General features: G+C 44.1%; 1 protein-coding gene across 1 annotated transcript in view; it reads left to right on the forward strand.

Annotated features, from left to right (window-relative positions):
* Positions 1-18,176, forward strand: part of ADGRL4 (adhesion G protein-coupled receptor L4) — a 170,949-nt gene that overhangs the window by 84,396 nt on the left and 68,377 nt on the right. Inside the window, exon 3 of the mRNA XM_084852118.1 lies at positions 7,402-7,554. Coding sequence (XP_084708244.1) covers positions 7,402-7,554 — 153 coding nt within the window. The remainder of the gene's footprint in view (positions 1-7,401; positions 7,555-18,176) is intronic.

Here is an 18,176-nt window from a genome sequence, read left to right on the forward strand (position 1 = left end):
AATGAGAAAACATTATTTAAAAAAATTGTTTATTTCATCTTTATCTCATTCTTTTTTAATTTCTGTTTTTTGTGTATGTTTTATAATGTACATGATATATTAGTACAGTAGTGCATGGATCCAATTTATGAATAAATAAATATACTTACATTAGGGGTGCATGCTCAAAAATGTTTACTGATAGGAGTGCATGCGATCAAAAACATTTGGAGATGACTGCCCTAGAGGACTTAACCATGACTTACTTCCTTCCTTTGGGCTTCCCAGTGCTGCTGCCCACTGAGCACCTAATGGTTAGTAAGGCACTTTTGGTTTTGTTTTATTGTTGTTAAAAGGACTTTTATAACAAATAACAACAACAAGAACAACAACAACAACTGACAAAGTGCCCCATGATATCCTGACGAGCAAAGTATAGGGATGTACGAAAGGTACTTACCTTTCGGTGATTATGCTGATGGTACGGGGAGAGGCGTTCCGTCTCTCCCTCCGGAATCCTCGCCGGGGGGGAGGCGCTCCATTCCTCCCCCACCCCCAGAATCCTGGCCGGCCGGCTGCGCTCCACAGCAATTCTGCAGAGCCGCTGGCCAGCTCCACCAGCAGCCGGACAATCGGCCACTAGCTAGCAGGCATGCAAATGGCGGCGGCCGTCACCGCCACCATTTGCGTCCCTGCAGTCAGCCATGATAGGCTACGTAAATCTTTACGTAGCCTATCACGGCTGATTAAAAACAAAAACAAAAAAAGTGCGTATGCAAATGGCGGCGCCCATGGCCGCCGCCATTTGCGTTCCTTATTTTGGCACGTCTTAGTCTACGTAAACATTTACGTAGACTAAGACGGCGAAAATAAGGGGAACGCAAATAGCGTAGCGTCTATGCTATTTGCGTTCCCCTTATTTTCGCCATCTTAGTCTACGTAAATGTTTACGTAGACTAAGATGTGCCAAAATAAGGAACACAAATGGCAGCGGCCATGGGCATCGCCATTTGCATACACGCTTTTTTTGTGTGTGTTTTTAAGTTAGCCGTGATAGGCTACGTAAAGATTTACGTAGCCTATCACGGTGTTTTTTTTTAAATCTAGCCATGATAGGCTACATAAATCTTTACGTAGCCTATCACGTTTTTTTGTTTGTTTGTTTGTTTAAACCTGGAAATGGCAGCAGCAGCAGCCGGTCGGAAGACCAGCCGCCGCAGCCGCCACCGCCAAACCGCTGCCAGAGCCGCCACCAGAGCCGCCGCCGCCAGGAAGATCCACCCCAGTTAAGTCCTGTCCTGGGGGGCTGGCGGGAGGGAGGCGGGCCGTTCTGCCACCAATTTCGGGGGGCCAAATGCGCTGGCATTTGGCCTCCCCAAGATCTGTGGCGGAACTTTCATACATCCCTAGCAAAGTAGCTCAAAGTGGGCTAGATGAAACAACGATCCTGTGGATCCACAGTTGGCTACAGAATCGGACTCAAAGAGTGCTTATCAATGGGACCTTCTCAAACTGGGGAGAGGTAATGAGTGGGGTACCGCAGGGCTCAGTCCTAGGCCCAATGCTCTTCAACATTTTTATTAATGACTTGGAGGAGGAGGTGCAGGGAATGCTGATCAAATTTGCAGATGACACAAAATTCGACGGGATAGCTAATACTTTGGAAAAGAGAAACAAAATTCAAAGTGATCTGGATAGACTGGAGCGCTGGGCACAAAACAACAGAATGACATTTAATAGGGATAAATGCCAAGTTCTGCACCTAGGAAAAATAAACCAAATGCACAGTTACAAGATGGGGGATACATAGCTCAACAATACTACAAGCAAGAAGTATCTTGGAATTGTTGTCAATCACAAGCTGAATATGAGCCAACAATGTGATGTGGCTGCAAAAAAGGCAAATGCTCTTTTGGGCTGCATTAATAGAAGCATAGCTTCCAAATCCCGGGAAGTACTAGTTCCCCTCTACTCAGCACTGTTTAGGCCTCATCTGGAGTACTGTGTCCAGTTCTGGGCACAACACTTGAAGAAGGATGCTTAAGAAGGATGCAGACAAACTGGAGAGGGTTCAGAAGAGGGCAACAAAGATGATCAGGGGACTGGAAACAAAGTCCTATGAAGAGAGACTGAAAGAACTGGGCATGTTTAGCCTTCAGAAGAGAAGAGAAGACTGAGGGGAGATATGATAGTGCTCTTCAAGTACTTGAAAGGTTGTCACAGAAAGGAAGGCCAGGATCTCTTCTCGATCATCCCAGAGTGCAGGACACAGAATAATGGGCTCAAGTTACAGGAAGCCAGATTCCGGCTGAACTTCAGGAAAAACTTCCTGACTGTTAGAGCAATACAACAATGGAACCAATTACCTAGGGAGGTGGTGGGCTCTCCCACACTGGAGGCGTTCAAGACAAGGCTGGACAGCCATCTGTCGGGGATGCTCTGACTTGGATTCCTGCATTGAGCAAGGGGTTGGACTCAATGGCCTTGTAGGCCCCTTCCAACCCTACTATTCTATGATTCTATGAACTCATCACTCAGCTTTCAGGCACTCAGCAGGGAGATGGTGTAAAAGCTGGAATGGAATAGAATGGGCCCAAAAGGCCCCTTTATTTAGGGCAAGGGGAATCATGGCAAAAACAATGACATATGTTAGAGACACTTGAGAACAATACTTTAGGATTGAACCCCTTGCAATATTATATTAATTTTAACCTCAATGCCCAGAACCCATCCGGGAAGGAACAGAATGGCCTGGAATGTCAACTTCCAAGTGAGCCAAACTCACCAAATTCACAAGTTACACATGACCAGACAAGAGTGATACGGAAAGCCACAAAATGTCCAGAGAAACCACGTACTAATTCTCATTCCAGGCAGTAGTCCATATTATGGAAAATGGTCCAGAACTCCCACTTCCAAGTGAGCCAAACCAACAAAATTCACCAGTAATATGTGACTAGATGGGAGTGCTGTAATACACCGTAAAACCTCCAGAGAAACCATGTTCCAATTCCAGAAATAGGGATGTGCGAACCCACCCCCATCTGGGTTTTCAGGGTGCCTGCCCAACCCTTGCCCCTGCTCACTGGTCTCTGGACCACACTCGAGCCCCTCCTGGGCTCAGTGAGCAGTCTGCACTCACCCTGGTGGCCTCATCGAGCTCTGTGCATGTGCAAAATTTGCACATGCGTCAATATGCCCGTTCGCAAAAATGCACATTTCTGTGCACATGCAAATATGCACATTTTGAGATTGCCATTTTGTTTTTGAAAAAATGGCAACCATGGAGCTCGATGAGGCCACCGAGGTGAGTGTGGGCCACTTGCTGAGCATGGGGAGGGGATGAGTGGGGACAGGGGCTTGGCGAGCAGGGCTTGGGGGTTCAGGCCGGGGGGGTTCCACCAGATTCCTGGAAAGAATCATGCCATCCCTACCCAGAAAGCACAAGCACCATGGCAAGCTGCAAAGCACAGAACAAGATAAAAGTGGTAAAAGAAAGAGTGCACACACACCTCAGCTAACTCTTTATAGTACAGTAAGCACTGAAGGCCTGCATACTGAGAAATGTCTCCAAGATCCTCACTCCTTCCCACAATTTTCAGATGAAATCTCTTTTCACCCCTCCCTGCAATGAATGCCCCCAAATAGTGCTAGTTTATACTGCATCATAGCTGTGATTCTATATTTGTGTGGTACAGTGTCTAATTGTGTCCATGCGGCAGATGAAAGGAACAAACCAGAGACACCAACTTAAATGGGTTATTACATTGGCCACAACTTTATAAAATTTTTAATAGGATTGGCGGAGGTATAGGGCATGAATCTGCCATCGGGCAGCCCAGCTGATGTCCAATTCTCCTTCCTGGCCTGCCTTCCAGGAGCATTGCTGGGAGGTAGAAGGGTCAGAGGGCCACCACAGCGCAGACCGCTAACATGAACCCTTTCCCTCCACCCTGGATGTGGCACGCTTGCAGCCACAACGTTGGCCTGGTCTTGTTGCCACACCCACCCAGACCCCTTAAGGGGATCCCACTGCAGGGAAGAGGGGAGCCCAATCCTGCTCTCCCTCCCAAATTGATCCTCTTCAATGCCTATCACGCTCCACAAAGTTGCGACATAAACAATACAATTCTGCCAAGAGAGCACACAAATAAATAGTTCAACTTATTTAAACATGGACTACTCCTGCAATGAGGAAGGTGAAAACCCTGCTCCCTGCTTTTCTTGCCAATTAGAAGGCAGGTAAAATTCCTTCCCTGCTCTGTTAACTGGCAACTGAGTTCCATCCATTGCAAGATCTGCTATTACCGGGTGGGGAAGCTGGCAATGGCACCAGCCAACACACAAGGCCTCGCTCTTTTATGAGCCAGGCAGACCAGAGAGGGAACTACCTGCCGCTGTTCCTATTTAGCTCGTCTCCTCACAGCCACACCCCAGCCCAGCCAATCAGCCTTTTGAATGGCTCAGTGCTATCAGGCTACAGGGAGGCACCTGTGTGCACCCACAATGATGACTCCCCAGTAAGCGAGGAACTCAATATATTGGGCTGCATCCAACCTTTGTGCAAGTCCACTCATGCAATGGGACTTCCCATCCTCTTCTCCTCCCTTCAACCCCCACACATGCCCTACATCTTCTCCAGAGGGTCCCTCAACCTTTCAGATTAGACTTGGTAGGGATGTGTGCACAGGAGGCTGCAGGGTAAAAGGGGAAATCCATTCTGCCACTGGGGGAATGACACCACTAAATACAACCCATTGTGTGTCCACTGCTTAGGGATTTTATTATGTTGAGCAGTATATAAGTATTATTTATGAATGAATGAATTGAGTAATGTTTAGGAGTTAGGTGTACCTTAAACTAAATGTAAAAGCTCAGGATAAAGCACAGCCAGGAAAGCTGTTTAGCTTTTATTAACAAAACCTTTTTCCCCACTATCCATGCAGGGCCTGAGGCTGACACTGAAATAAATCAGGTGTTATACTGCTGGTACAACTTTATTGACTCCCCAGCATTAAATAAGAAACTGGCTCTTAGAGTAGGTCCATTTAAGTGTGTCATTCCTGCAGACAGTCTTTGAATGAAACTTAATTCCATGGGAATTGAGCTAATCAGAGCAGGTGACTAAACACAAGCCAGCCTTGTAAGAGAACAATAAAAGCAGCTTGCTGCTTCCTTTAAAAAAAAAAAAATGGAGGGAAATGGCAGAACTAGTCTGAAAAGGCTTTGAGAACAGAAGAGTGTCTTTTACTATGTACAGGTCTCCATTAAAATCTTTACAAGCACCTAGTTGTGTGGCATACTGCCAACACCATGATAAAGTTAATTAGGCAAAACTGTAAAGGTTTTAATAGTGACCACTATATGAGACAATTTGTACCACTTGAGAGTGTTCCTTGCACCGCTTGAGGATTGTAATACAATCATGTTTTCAGCACTGTGGCACTTGTAGCTGAAATCCAAGAAAACAAATCTATGTTGGAACTATTTGGCTTGCATTTGAGAAAGGTCAGGGGAGGATACAAGAATAAGCAGCCATGCCTTCTTGAAGTTAAATAAGCACTCACATTCTCAATGTTCTTGCTTTTTTCAGTTAAGACTTCCAATACATTGCTTTCCCAAAACAAAATGGCAATTATAATATTTGTATCATTTACTGATAAGCTTCCCACATCAAGTACATGATTTTCCATTGAGTGCAATGTCAGGGATGATTCCTTGCTCACAATAGGTTCACAACACTGTCTGTATCATATGACAGTAAATGGGGAAAGCCTTGCAGACATGTTCCACATCCAGATCAGTGCTCCCATATGTGCAAGCAGCCAAATAAGCAAAGCAGTAGGAACATTAAGGTTTGTTTGTTTATTACGTTTCTATACCACCCCATAACCAAAGCTCTCTGGGCGGTTCACAACAATTGTTGTTGGCCAATTGTCGCTCGGACAATAACACCAATCTAATCTATTTAATGTTCTGAGCTGATTCAAGGGTATGCAAAAGACCCAAATTAATCACATTGCATCTCGAAACTCCTGTCACCACTTCTAATAATAGTGATCACAGGTGGGGGGAATGGCAACAGGACTGGAACTAAGACAGAGTCACTGAGATTCAAGAGGGAAGTGTCAGCATGCTCTGGGGAACTCTGAGGTTTGCAGAAGTGTGCAAACATTTTAGAAAAAGATGTAAGGGGGCAAAACAAAACACACCGGAACAGCTCACTGAAGACAGATCATGCTCAGTAGCCACAGAGTGATGACATGGCTGGCTGGGGATGCTGGGGAGTTGTAGTCCAACACATCTCAAGGGTGCCAAGTTGGGGAAGGCTGCTCTTTGGCTGGGATGGAAATGTTTGCACATTTCTGCAAAGCAGCAAACCTCAGAGTTCCCCAGAGCATGCTGAAACTTCCCTCTTGGAAAAGAAAGCTGGAAAACTGGAGAAGGGACATTGAATACCTGCTTGAGCTCTTTACAACTTGCAGTATCCTGGGCAAGGGCATGGCTGGTTGAGTGGATGCTTGACTGAATGAAACCCTAAACCAGAGCGCTCCTGCAAAGAGATTAGGATAGAATGCAACATTGGGTTGCAGGCCCCACTTGTCACCTCTACAGATGTATAAGGTCCATCCACTAGTGACTTCAAATATACTTGTGTTCCTCCCACAGGGTTTATACTTTCATTCATTGTCTTCTTGCTGCCTCACAGTTCAGCTCACTGGTCATGTCTGTGCTTTGCATAGTCCTATTTCTTGGGCAAATTCATTCTCTATTGCAGCTATCCTGAACCTGACATGGCTGGCTAGGGATGCTGGGGAGTTGTAGTCCAACACATCTCGAGGGTGCCAAGTTGGGGAAGGCTGCTCTTTTGCTGGGATGGGGAACATCTGGCCCTCCAGATGTTGTGGGACTGTAACTCCTATGATCCCTCACTGTTGGCTATGCTGGCTAGATAGCTGATAGCAACTGCAGTCCAACGACAACTGGAGGGCCACACGTTCCCTATTCCTGCTCTATTGCATTCTCCCAATAGAAAATATGTTCCAGATCTCAAAAGGAAAAGGAAGCTGCCATTATGAGCTCCCAGTCCCCATCGTTGGCTACGGTAAAGACAATCAGATATTCATTATTCATTATTCCATAATTTGTCACGAACACAAAAACAATTGGATATTTATTGAGGGATTCTAGTGGTCCCAGTAAATATGTATCAAATCCATTCTTTGGAAATGGAGTAAGCTAATGATAAATCCTTTTTAGCACACACATATCCGCAATCAGTTTCATACCAGTAAAAACTGACAGGTGAGAGAGTCCTTGTCCCTGGAATCATAAAAGAAAGCTTTCATTGTCTTAGGAGGAGGGGGACAAAAGTATTTTCAATAGAAAGGATGCAACTAATTTGATGTTCTATCTTTGCAGATGATGATGAATGTGCAAATGCCACACAACTTTGCGGGGAAAACGCAAACTGTACAAATACCGTGGGAAGTTACTACTGCATGTGTGCACCTGGATTCCGAGCTAGTAATGGTAACACAACCTTTGTAACCAACGATGGGACATCTTGCAAAGGTAAGATGTTAATAGATCTCAAGTAATTTTTTCTTGCCACTTTTTCTCTGGTTCAATAATAGCAGATGCTAAAGATTACACTCAAATGCAGAGCCTGAGTCTCGTTGACCATCAAGAAAATTTCTGCCCAATATCCTAGTCTGATTTCATTCAGTTTCTCAATATGAAATTACTCAATCCTGGTATCCTTACATAAATATGATTTTGTTAGCCTTGACAGAACCTTCAGTCATTCTACAAAGAACACTTGCCATTTCAAGCACAATAGAGTCAGGATTCATTTTGCTTCCTTGTCCTTCTTAGTCTACCACCCACTTGTTTGGAGAAGTAATATGAAGCCTTCTGATATAGCATCACCTGCCATGAAGTGGGGAAGGGAAAGTCTAGTTCCATTGCTTGTGATTCTGAGAAGCTGAAGTTTCATTACAATTTCTGCTGCTAGCATTAGAGCTCTAGCAACGGAAGAGGTAGTGTGGTTAAGATATCTGACTACAGCCCTTTTTAGGCATTCAGCTGAATTTGTGAGTAATAAAATGTGTAGAGGGATGGGCCTATGCACCCTGCCCCCGCCCCCAACATGCCAGACCCCACATTGAGCAGGGATGTCTGAAGAAGTGTTCTCCTTGTGTTGGCTTGAACATGCATAGAGCTGTCCACATAATCAGAGTCCCTGATAAAGTAGAGTTCCAATCACATGGGAATTTCTACTTGCATTCAACCAAACATGAGCAGAGCTCTTCAGACCTTGTTGCTCAACATGGCAAGGTCAGGAACTGACAGGATCAGGGTGTGGCATGCATGGAGACATTAGGGGTGGGGCCAGCCTACATAGTTCCATCCCTCTACAGACTTTTAACCTCAGGAATTCAGATGAAAGTTTGAATAGGGCTTCTATTGCAGGATAATGTTTCTTTCATTGTACCACTGTCACTATTCACACCTGACAGTAGGTATGGCAGCAGGGCCATCCTTGAGAGATGGACCTTTGGAAATGTTAGCCCCTGGTTCAGGTTGCTAGGGTGATGGTAGATAAAGAACTCTGCTCACCCAAGTTAACATCTTTTATCATTCCTCAGTATATACCTACTTACTCATTAACTGGAGGATGGACCAGTACACTCATGGGCAGATGGGGCTGCCATGTGTGCAAATGTTTCCTCATTTACTGCTCTGTGCTCATATCCATCGCAGGCATGGAGCTGCACCTTAAATTGCAGTGAATGGAATAGGGATGTCAGAGAATTCTGCCACAGACTGAAATGGGATCGAATTCCCTTCAGTCCGTGCCACAGAATCCTCTGTGGAACGGCACCACGAGGTCCTGCGGAGCCAGCAGTCATGCGGCTTTTTTCTCCGTCATCTGCAAAGAGTCGCGGAATTTTCATAAATAAAAATGCAGTGTAGTATGTTCCGATAATAAATATGTAAGTTTTTTTAAAAAATGAATTGTGCTCACCGCCTTGTTTGTGGGTGTTCTTTTTCAATTGAAATCCTCCGTCTCCGTTTACTTTCAGCCAAAACACGTCCTCCTCCTAGGGGCTTCCCAAAACAAGGCTGTCCTAGGTGTGCCTGAGTGATGCACTCTTTGTTTAAAGCAACGCTGTTTTAAAGAAAGAAAAAAACTTAAAATGACCATGCCAGTCCTGGAGCCCTGCACGAGGTATTTTTCTCCCTGCTAAGCTTTATCTTTCCTCATCCAGCGTTGTTGTTGACGTTGTGAGGCTAAAATGGAGAGGAGAACCAACTCTGTGCATGTCTACTCAGAAGTAAGTCTTATTGAGTTCAATGCGACTTACTCCTACACATGTCAGCACCCCACTTGCCCCCAGCTCAGCTTTGTATTTCCACATCCAGTTCATGATCAAACCTCCTGTTAGTTATCTCACTGGGTGACTTTGGGCTGGCCTCTAACCAATACACAACACTTCTGTTATGAAACTCATGAAAAAGAGACAGTATAATGGAAAGTTCTTTCTGAAGCAGTCACAGTTGTACAAATGCAGCATGAAGGGAAAGATTAGCAAGCTTCTCTTTGTTTGAATAAAAAGCACACTCTGCACATGCTCAGGGAATGGACAAAATGAGGAATAAACATACTAGGGAATATGAAGAACTGTATTCTTCCAGTATGTGTGTGTATGTGTGTGTGTGGGGGGGGGGAGATACTCTCTCAATCCAGCTGTTTCCCTGGTATGTTTACCCCTTTTTTATCTTTACAAAGATTCGAGTCTTCAAAGATCATGCCTGAATTAGAAAAAAACAATTGTGGAGAAGGCACGATTCTTCAAAGATAAAGCCTTAATTTTTTAAAAAAAAATCTGAAGGGGGTAAAACTTAGTCTCATTTGAAGGGATAGAACAACCCCCTGCTTAGTGCAGGAAGCCTGATTCCCAGGCGGTCGCCCATCCCACTACTGACCAGGGCCGACCCTGCTTAGCTTTGTGCACATCCAGCCCTTTGCTTGTTGCTGAGGAAACATTGAGTGCTGGGGAAGCTATGTGATCAGTAGCCGGAAGAAGACATGGAGCCGTCGAGAGCTGTGACTGGACAGGAGGGAAATACAAACACTGCTGTATATGGACAGGCAGGGGAGGGGACTACGACCAGATATGGTAGCGAAGGCAGAAAATCAGAGCACATTAAGGGGAAATACCAGAATAGCAGGGTATTGAAAGTAGGAGCACGGAAGCGGGAAATTCCATTTCCAATTTGAGCGGGTACTGCGTAGTGTGAAAGACGGGCGGTGAAACAAGTGAAAAAATCCGTAAGTGTAGATCAGCCCAGAAAGAACTGTGCTTATAGCCAGTACATTCATTGCCATTCCTAAGGTAGTAGAAGTCTGTTAAGCTTTCATAGTTCAGTGCCTGGAGTCTATGAGAATTTCTGTTCACAAGATTCTAAAACCCAGATGTAATTTCAGGATCAGCAGTGGGGTTTACTGCAGCTCCCAAGAGCAATTAAAAATATTTAATAATATTATTGTATACTTATATTCCAGTACTTGCCAATTAAACATGTAGAGGCTATTCACATGATATGACAACTCACCATGGGTTATTTAACCAACAAAGTTGCGGCGTGTTTGGCTGCCATTTTGAATATGCAACCCCCGCTTGGGTATTGTTGTGTCATATGAAACCCAGTGAGTGTGGGTTATGTGAGGGTTAAACAACCCTCACATAACATATGGCCTGTTTTAGTGTTCTGCAATGGTTTTTAACCCTTGCATGACTTATTCTTGCTGAGTTCACACCGCATATGCAACCTGGTGCCCACAGGCGCCACAGCTCACCATGGGTTAAATAACCCACAATGAGCTGCAGTGTGTCATCTGTACCTGATCATAAATTAATATGAACTGTTAAGAGAGTATAGTAATTCTGAGGATCTCATTTCTAACCATATATCCAAAAGAACTTTTAGTCAATTTTGTTGTTGTTGTTGTTGTTGTTCAGTCGTTCAGTCATGTCCGACTCTTTGTGACCCCATGGACCATAGCACGCCAGGCCTTCCTGTCCTGCGCTCTCTCCCGGAGCGTGCTCAAGTTCATATTCATTGCATCGGTGATGCTATCTAGCCATCTCATCCTCTGCCGTCCCCTTCTCCTTTTGCCTTCAGACTTTCCCAGCATCAGGGTCTTTTCCAGAGACTTTTCTCTTCGCATTAGGTGGCCAAAATATTTGAGCTTCAGATTCATTATCTGTCCTTCCAATGAGCACAATGTATTTATTTATAATACTTGTATACTGCTTGATACAGCAAAATATCTAAGTGGTTTACATGCCAAACATTAAAAATCAATATTAAGGATTAGTAGCAGTTTGGGATATTAAAAGGAATTCTTATCTCATTAAATGGGAAGATGATTTAGGACACAATCCTATGGAGGTAGGATATTGAAGATCTCCTTCTCTATAAGCCAAATCAGACTATGGCATGATGACCCTCATTACATCACTGGTAGCATAACAGGGTCCAAACCTTCTTCCAACCCCCTTCAATTAGATTATAACCCACCCACCCCTGCCACCTAATTACCCATCCATCTCTTTCCCAACCAGCCCTCTATCTGGCTTCCTTCCATAACAGCAGGGCTGGTGGAAGGAAGGGAGGGAGGAAAGTCTCTCCAGTCTGATACCTGACACACAGCTAGGCCTGTGGAGGACTTCTTTCCTCAGGAGCAGGTAAGAAGGTTTTATTTATTTATTTAAAAACATTTGTGTCCCACCCTATATCATTAAGATCTCAGGTAAATGGGTAGAGGTTTGCAGTTGTAGATGGCAGTATTTATTTGATTGATTTGATTTGATTTATATCCCACCTTTCCACCAAAGAAATGGTGCTCAAGACAGCACCAATAATAAGAATCAATACTGAAATAAAAAATTAACAGTCATTAAAAGTCAAAAATCAAAAAGTCAAAAATCAAAAAGTCAAAACAAATACATAAAAACACACAATGATAAAAGAATAAAAACAGCATGCAGGCCAACAGAACAGCTTACTTGCCAAAGACTTGTTTAATGTATTTGCCTGCTGGCAGAAGGACAAGAGAGGAAGCCATCCTAGCCTTGCTTGGCAGGGAGTTCCAGAACCTGGGAGCAGCTACCGAGAAGACCATCTCTTCTCATGTCCCCACCAAATGTGCCTCCAATGGCAGTGAGACTGAGAGAAGGACATCCCAGGAATATCTTCAAATCCAGGGAGGCTTGTATGAGAGCACTGAGTGGGGTGGGAGGCAGGCAGGGAGGATTTTGCTAAGGTTCCTCTCCACACAAATTTTAATCTGTTCTAGAGAAGTATTTCCAGGACCATCCTCCCCTTGTATTTGTGGTGAGCATGATGAATCTGCTGAGATTCTTATGTCCAAGCCAATTCATATTTTTGGCAACATCACTAGTGAAAATTGCATTGCTCTTTTCACAAACGGTGTTCCTATATTTGCTCAACTGAACTAATTATTCTAGTGTTCCACTTGGCTCATTCGGAAATGGGTGACCATTTAAGCACAGAGGAAGAAGACCAGCAACAACAACAACAATAACAGGATTTAAAAAGTTCATTATGATTATATATACAAAGTGATGTAAAATGTTGGTCTTCAAATACGTGAAAATTACCCTTATTTGAATTTGCCATAAGGAGATAAGGAAAAAAAGTAAATGTTATAGCACTTGGGAATTATACTAAATATTGGTATAGGAAGTAGGCTGCTTTGATTATCAGAATATTGGGAGCAGGCTGCTTTGATTATCAGAATATTGGTCATCAGAACATATGGGCCAGGGAGCCTCCCATTTCAGCCATAGGTGGATGCTCAGAAACAAGGGTGCCATCTATATGTGCCAGTGGTTTGGACACAGAGTTTCATGGCTCATGGAATCAAGTTTCCATACATGATTTGTGCAGTTTGTATAATGAATTCATGAACATGGAGACTGGCTGTTATCCCATTAACCTATTTAAAAGAAGCATGACCCATCTTGTAATTGTCACAAACTGGTCAAGAGCAAGTAATGTAAAGGCTCTCCGCTTCTTCCAAGAAGCATATTTTATTTATTTCATTTATTTATTTCATTTCATTTCTATACCGCCCAATAGCCGAAGCTCTCTGGGCGGTTCACAAAAATTAAAACCAAACAACACACAATAAAACAATTTAAAATATATAGAACATTAAAACCACAATATAACAATACAACCACAATAAAACCTAGCAGCAGTGCAGGAGTTTAAAATACAGATTTAAAACAGCAAAGGTAAAAATTTAGAAAGCTAAAATGCTAAAATGCCTGGGAAAACAAAAAGGTCTTCACCTGGCGCCGAAAGGAATACAATGTAGATGCCAGGCGAACCTCACTAGGGAGCTCATTCCAGAGCCGGGGTGCCACAGCAGAAAAAGCCCTCCTCCTAGCAGCCACCCGCCTCACTTCCTTTGGCAGGGGCTCACTGAGAAGGGCCGCTGACGATGATCTTAAGGTCCAGGCAGGCACATATGGGAGGAGGCGATCCTTCAGGTAACCTGGCCCCAAGCCGTTAAGGGCTTTGAATGTTAACACCAGCACTTTGAATCGGGCCCGGAAATTGACTGGCAGCCAGTGCAGCTGGAAGAGTACTGGCATAATATGAGCTCGCAGGCCAGTCCCTGTTAACAATCTTGCTGCCCTATTTTGGACCAGCTGAAGTTTCCGGACCGTTTTCAAAGGCAGCCCCACGTATAACGCATTGCAGTAATCCAGACAAGAAGTTATCAGAGCATGGATAACTGTAGCTAGGCTATCTCTGTCCAGATAAGGGCGTAGTTGGTATACCAGCCTAAGCTGATAAAAAGTGCTCCGTGCCACTGAGTTCACCTGTGCCTCAAGTGACAGTTCTGGATCCAAGAGCACCCCCAAACTACGAACCTGATCCTTTAGGGGGAGTGCAACCCCCTCCAGAACAGGTTGAATATCACCTAGCCGGGCAGACGACCCACCCACTAACAGTACCTCCGTCTTGTCTGGATTGAGTTTCAGTTTATTGGCCCTTATTGAAAAATTCAGTTTATTTATTGAAAATAAATTCAGTTTATTCAGTTTATTTTATTTCTTTAATATGTGTTGGACTGAATTGCATATAACTGATATGAAACTTGAGTTGGAAAACTTTGTTGTTCAGTCGTTCAGTCGTGTCCGACTCTTCGTGACCCCATGGGCCATAGCACACCAGGCCTTCCTGTCCTGCGCTCTCTCCCGGAGCATGCTCAAGTCCATATTCATTGCATCGGTGATGCTATCTAGCCATCTCATCCTCTGCCGTCCCCTTCTCTTTTTGCCTTCAGTCTTTCCCAGCATCAGGGTCTTTTCCAGAGAGTTTTCTCTTCGCATTAGGTGGCCAAAATATTTGAGCTTCAGCTTCAGTATCTGTCCTTCCAATGAGCACTCAGGGTTGATTTCCTTTAGGATTGACTGATTTGACCTCCTTGGAGTCCAGGGGACTCGGAAGAGTCTTCTCCAGCACCACAGTTCAAAAGCATCAATTCTTCGGCGCTCAGCCTTCCTTATAGTCCAGCTCTCACAGCCATATGTTACTACTGGGAAAACCATAGCTTTGATTAGACGGACCTTTGTCAGCAAGGTGAGGTCTCTGCTTCTTACTATGCTGTCTAGGTTAGCCATAGCTTTCCTCCCAAGGAGCAAGAGTCTTTTAATTTCATGGCTACAGTCACCGTCTGCAGTGATCTTGGAGCCCAAGAAAATAAAATCTGTCACTGCTTCCATTTCTTCCCCTTCCATATGCCAGGAAGCGATGGGGCCAGATGCCATGATCTTAGTTTTTTTAATGTTGAGTTTCAAACCAGCTTTTGCACTCTCCACTTTCACCCTCAACAAGAGGCTCTTTAGATCCTCTTCGCTTTCTGCCATTAGAGTGGTATCATCTGTGTATCTGAAGTTGTTGATAATTCTCCCGGCAATCTTAATTCTGACCTGTGATTCATCCAACCCAGCATTTCTCATGATGTACTCTGCATATATGTTAAATAAGCAGGGCGACAATATGCAGCCTTGTCATACTCCTTTCCCAATTTTGAACCAATCAGTTGTTCCATGTCTGGTTCTTACTGTTGCTTCTTGACCCTCATATAGGTTTCTCAGGAGACAGGTAAGGTGGTCTGATACTCCCATCACTTTAAGAATTTGCCACAGTTTGTTGTGATCCACACAATCAAAGGCTTTAGCGTAGTCAATGAAGCAGAAATAGACGTTTTTGTGGAATTCTCTTGCTTTCTCCATGATCCAGCGAATGTTGGTGATTTGATCTCTAGTTCCTCTGCCTCTTCGAAACCCAGCTTGTACTTCCAGTAGTTCTCAGTTCGCATACTGCTGAAGCCTAGCTTGTAGGATTTTGAGCATCACCTTGCTGGCATGTGAAATGAGCGCAATTGTGCGGTAGTTTGAACACTCTTTGGCATTGCCCTTCTTTGGACTTGGAATGTAAACTGACCTTTTCCAGTCTTGTGGCCACTGTAAGTGTTCCAAATGTGTTGGCATATTGAGTGCAGCACTTTAACAGCATCATCTTTTAGGATTTTAAATCGCTCAGCTGGAATACTGTCATCTCCGCTAGCTTTGTTGTTAGTAATGCTTCCTAAGGCCCACTTGACTTCACTCTCTAGGATGTCCAGCTCAAGTTCAGTGACCGCACTATCATGGCTATCAGGGACATTCAGATCTTTCCTGTATAGTTCTTCTGTGTATTCTTTCCACCTCTTCTTAATCTCATCTGCTTCTGTGAGGTCCCTGCCTTCTTTGTCCTTTATCATGCCCGTCTTCGCACAAAACGTTCCCTTGAGATCTCTGATTTTCTTGAAGAGATCTCTAGTCTTTCCCATTCTGTTGTTTTCCTCGATTTCTTTGCATTGTTCATTTAAGAAGGCTTTCTTGTCTCTCCTTGCTATTCTCTGGAACTCTGCATTCAATTGGATATATCTTCCCCTTTCTCCCTTGCTTTTCGCTTCCCTTCTTTCCTCAGCTACTTGTAAAGCCTCATCAGACAGCCACTTGGCTTTCTTGCATTTCTTTCTCTTTGGGATGGATTGAGTTGCTGCCTCCTGAACAATGTTACAGACCTCCGTCCATAGTTCCTCAGGCACTCTGTCTATCAGGTCTAATCCGTCAAATCTATTCCTCACCTGCACTGTATATTCATAAGGGATATGATTTAGGTCACACCTGAATGGTTTAGTGGTTTTCCCTATGTTCTTCAATCTCAGCCAAAATTTTGCAAGAAGCAGCTCATGATCTGAGCCACAGTCAGCTCCAGGTCTTGTTTTGACTGACTGTATAGAGCTTCTCCATCTTTGGCTGCAAAGGACATAATCAATCTGAATTCAGTATTGACCATCTGGTGATGTCCATGTGTAGAGTTGCCTCTTGTGCTGTTGGAAAAGAGTGTTTGCTATGATCAGCGTGTTGTCTTGGCAAAACTCTATTAGCCTGTGTCCTGCTTCATTTTGTACACCAAGGCCATGCTTGCCTATTATCCCAGTGATTTCTTGACTTCCTACTTTAGCATTCCAATCCCCTATGATGAAGAGGACATCTTTTTTTGGTGTTAGTTCTAGAAGGTGTTGTAGGTCTTCATAGAACCGATCAACCTCAGCTTCTTCGGCCTCCGTGGTTGGGGCATAGACTTGAATTATGGTGATGTTGAATGGTTTGCCTTGGATTCGTACTGAGATCATTCTGTCATTTTTGAGATTGTACCCCAGTACTGCTTCCCCCCCCTTTTGTTGACTATGAGTGCTACTCCATTTCTTCAAAGGGATTCTTGCCCACAGTAGTAGATATGATGGTCACCTGAATTAAATTCACCCATGCCTGTCCATTTTAGTTCGCTGATTCCCAAGATGTCGATGTTCAGTCTTGCCATCTCATGTTTGACCACCTCCAGCTTACCTTGATTCATTGATCTGACATTCCAGGTTCCTAAACAATATTGTTCTTTACAGCATCGGATTTTCTTTTCACTACTAGACACATCCACAGCTGAGTGTCCTTTTGGCTTTGGCCCAGCCGCTTCACTCTTTCTGGCGCTACTTGGAAATACCCTCTGCTCTTCCCCAGTAGTATATTGGACACCTTCCGACCTGAGGGGCTCATCTTCCGGCATCATATCTTTTAGCCTTGTGATACATTCCATGGGGTTTTCTTGGAAAGAATACTGGAGTGGTTTGCCATTTCCTTCTCCAGTGGACCACATTTTGTCAGAAAAAAAAATGTGGTCCACTGGAGAAGGAAATGGCAACCCACTCCAGTATTCTTGCCAAGAATACTGTATTGTATTGTAAATACTGGAAAACTACAAACAATCAATTTCTATGTCAGCAGTATATCTTTCTCATACCTCAAATACCCATTTTGATGCTGAGCTGAAGTTTTGTAAAAATTGTCTTGCTCTCAAAGGGTAATCTTCTTGTGGAAAGAGGGTTGTACCCTCAGATCTTCCCTACTGAGAACACAAAAGATTGCTGTGACTGACTTTTATCTCTAGTACTGGGTTGGAGAATGGGGACTCGTAGTGTTCTTTCACTCAACACTCTATACAGCTCTGACAGCAATCTATTAGGTGAGAGGGTGGAAGACTGAGCCTGATTCTTATACACATCGCCTTCTCCAAGCTTTCCATCCCCCAAAAGATTATTGGATCACCTGCTCAGTAGAGATGGGAGCCTATGCACAGCAGCAGCCTAAAATGCACTTGCATTTTAACCAGCATTGGACCAAGTACATAATCACCCCAATCTATGCCTGGGGCAGTAATACATTAGGACTGCTAATGCAACCATGTGCAGTCTGAGGTGCACACCAGCATTCCTTGTAGTTTCACAGAAAAGGCTACAGTGCAACTCTGGGATCCTGGTCAAGTGCACACAGAATCTAAGAGCTGTGCCCCCACATCTGTAACCATGCAGTTAATCCTGGGATGAAGCCTCAAGCAGCAAAATGTCTCTGGTCAGTCATGCCTTAAGTGTGCACAGAGCTATGAAGTCATTTTTCAAGCAACAACAGCAATCCGCAACTGGTATTTTCTAAGCCAACTAGATGTCATCTCATTGGCCTCAACTGGACAATCCTTGAATA

Source organism: Heloderma suspectum, chromosome 4, assembly GCF_057233095.1.
Source record: "Heloderma suspectum isolate Gila_16-S chromosome 4, 16-S_ref, whole genome shotgun sequence".
Lineage (NCBI taxonomy): Eukaryota > Metazoa > Chordata > Lepidosauria > Squamata > Helodermatidae > Heloderma > Heloderma suspectum.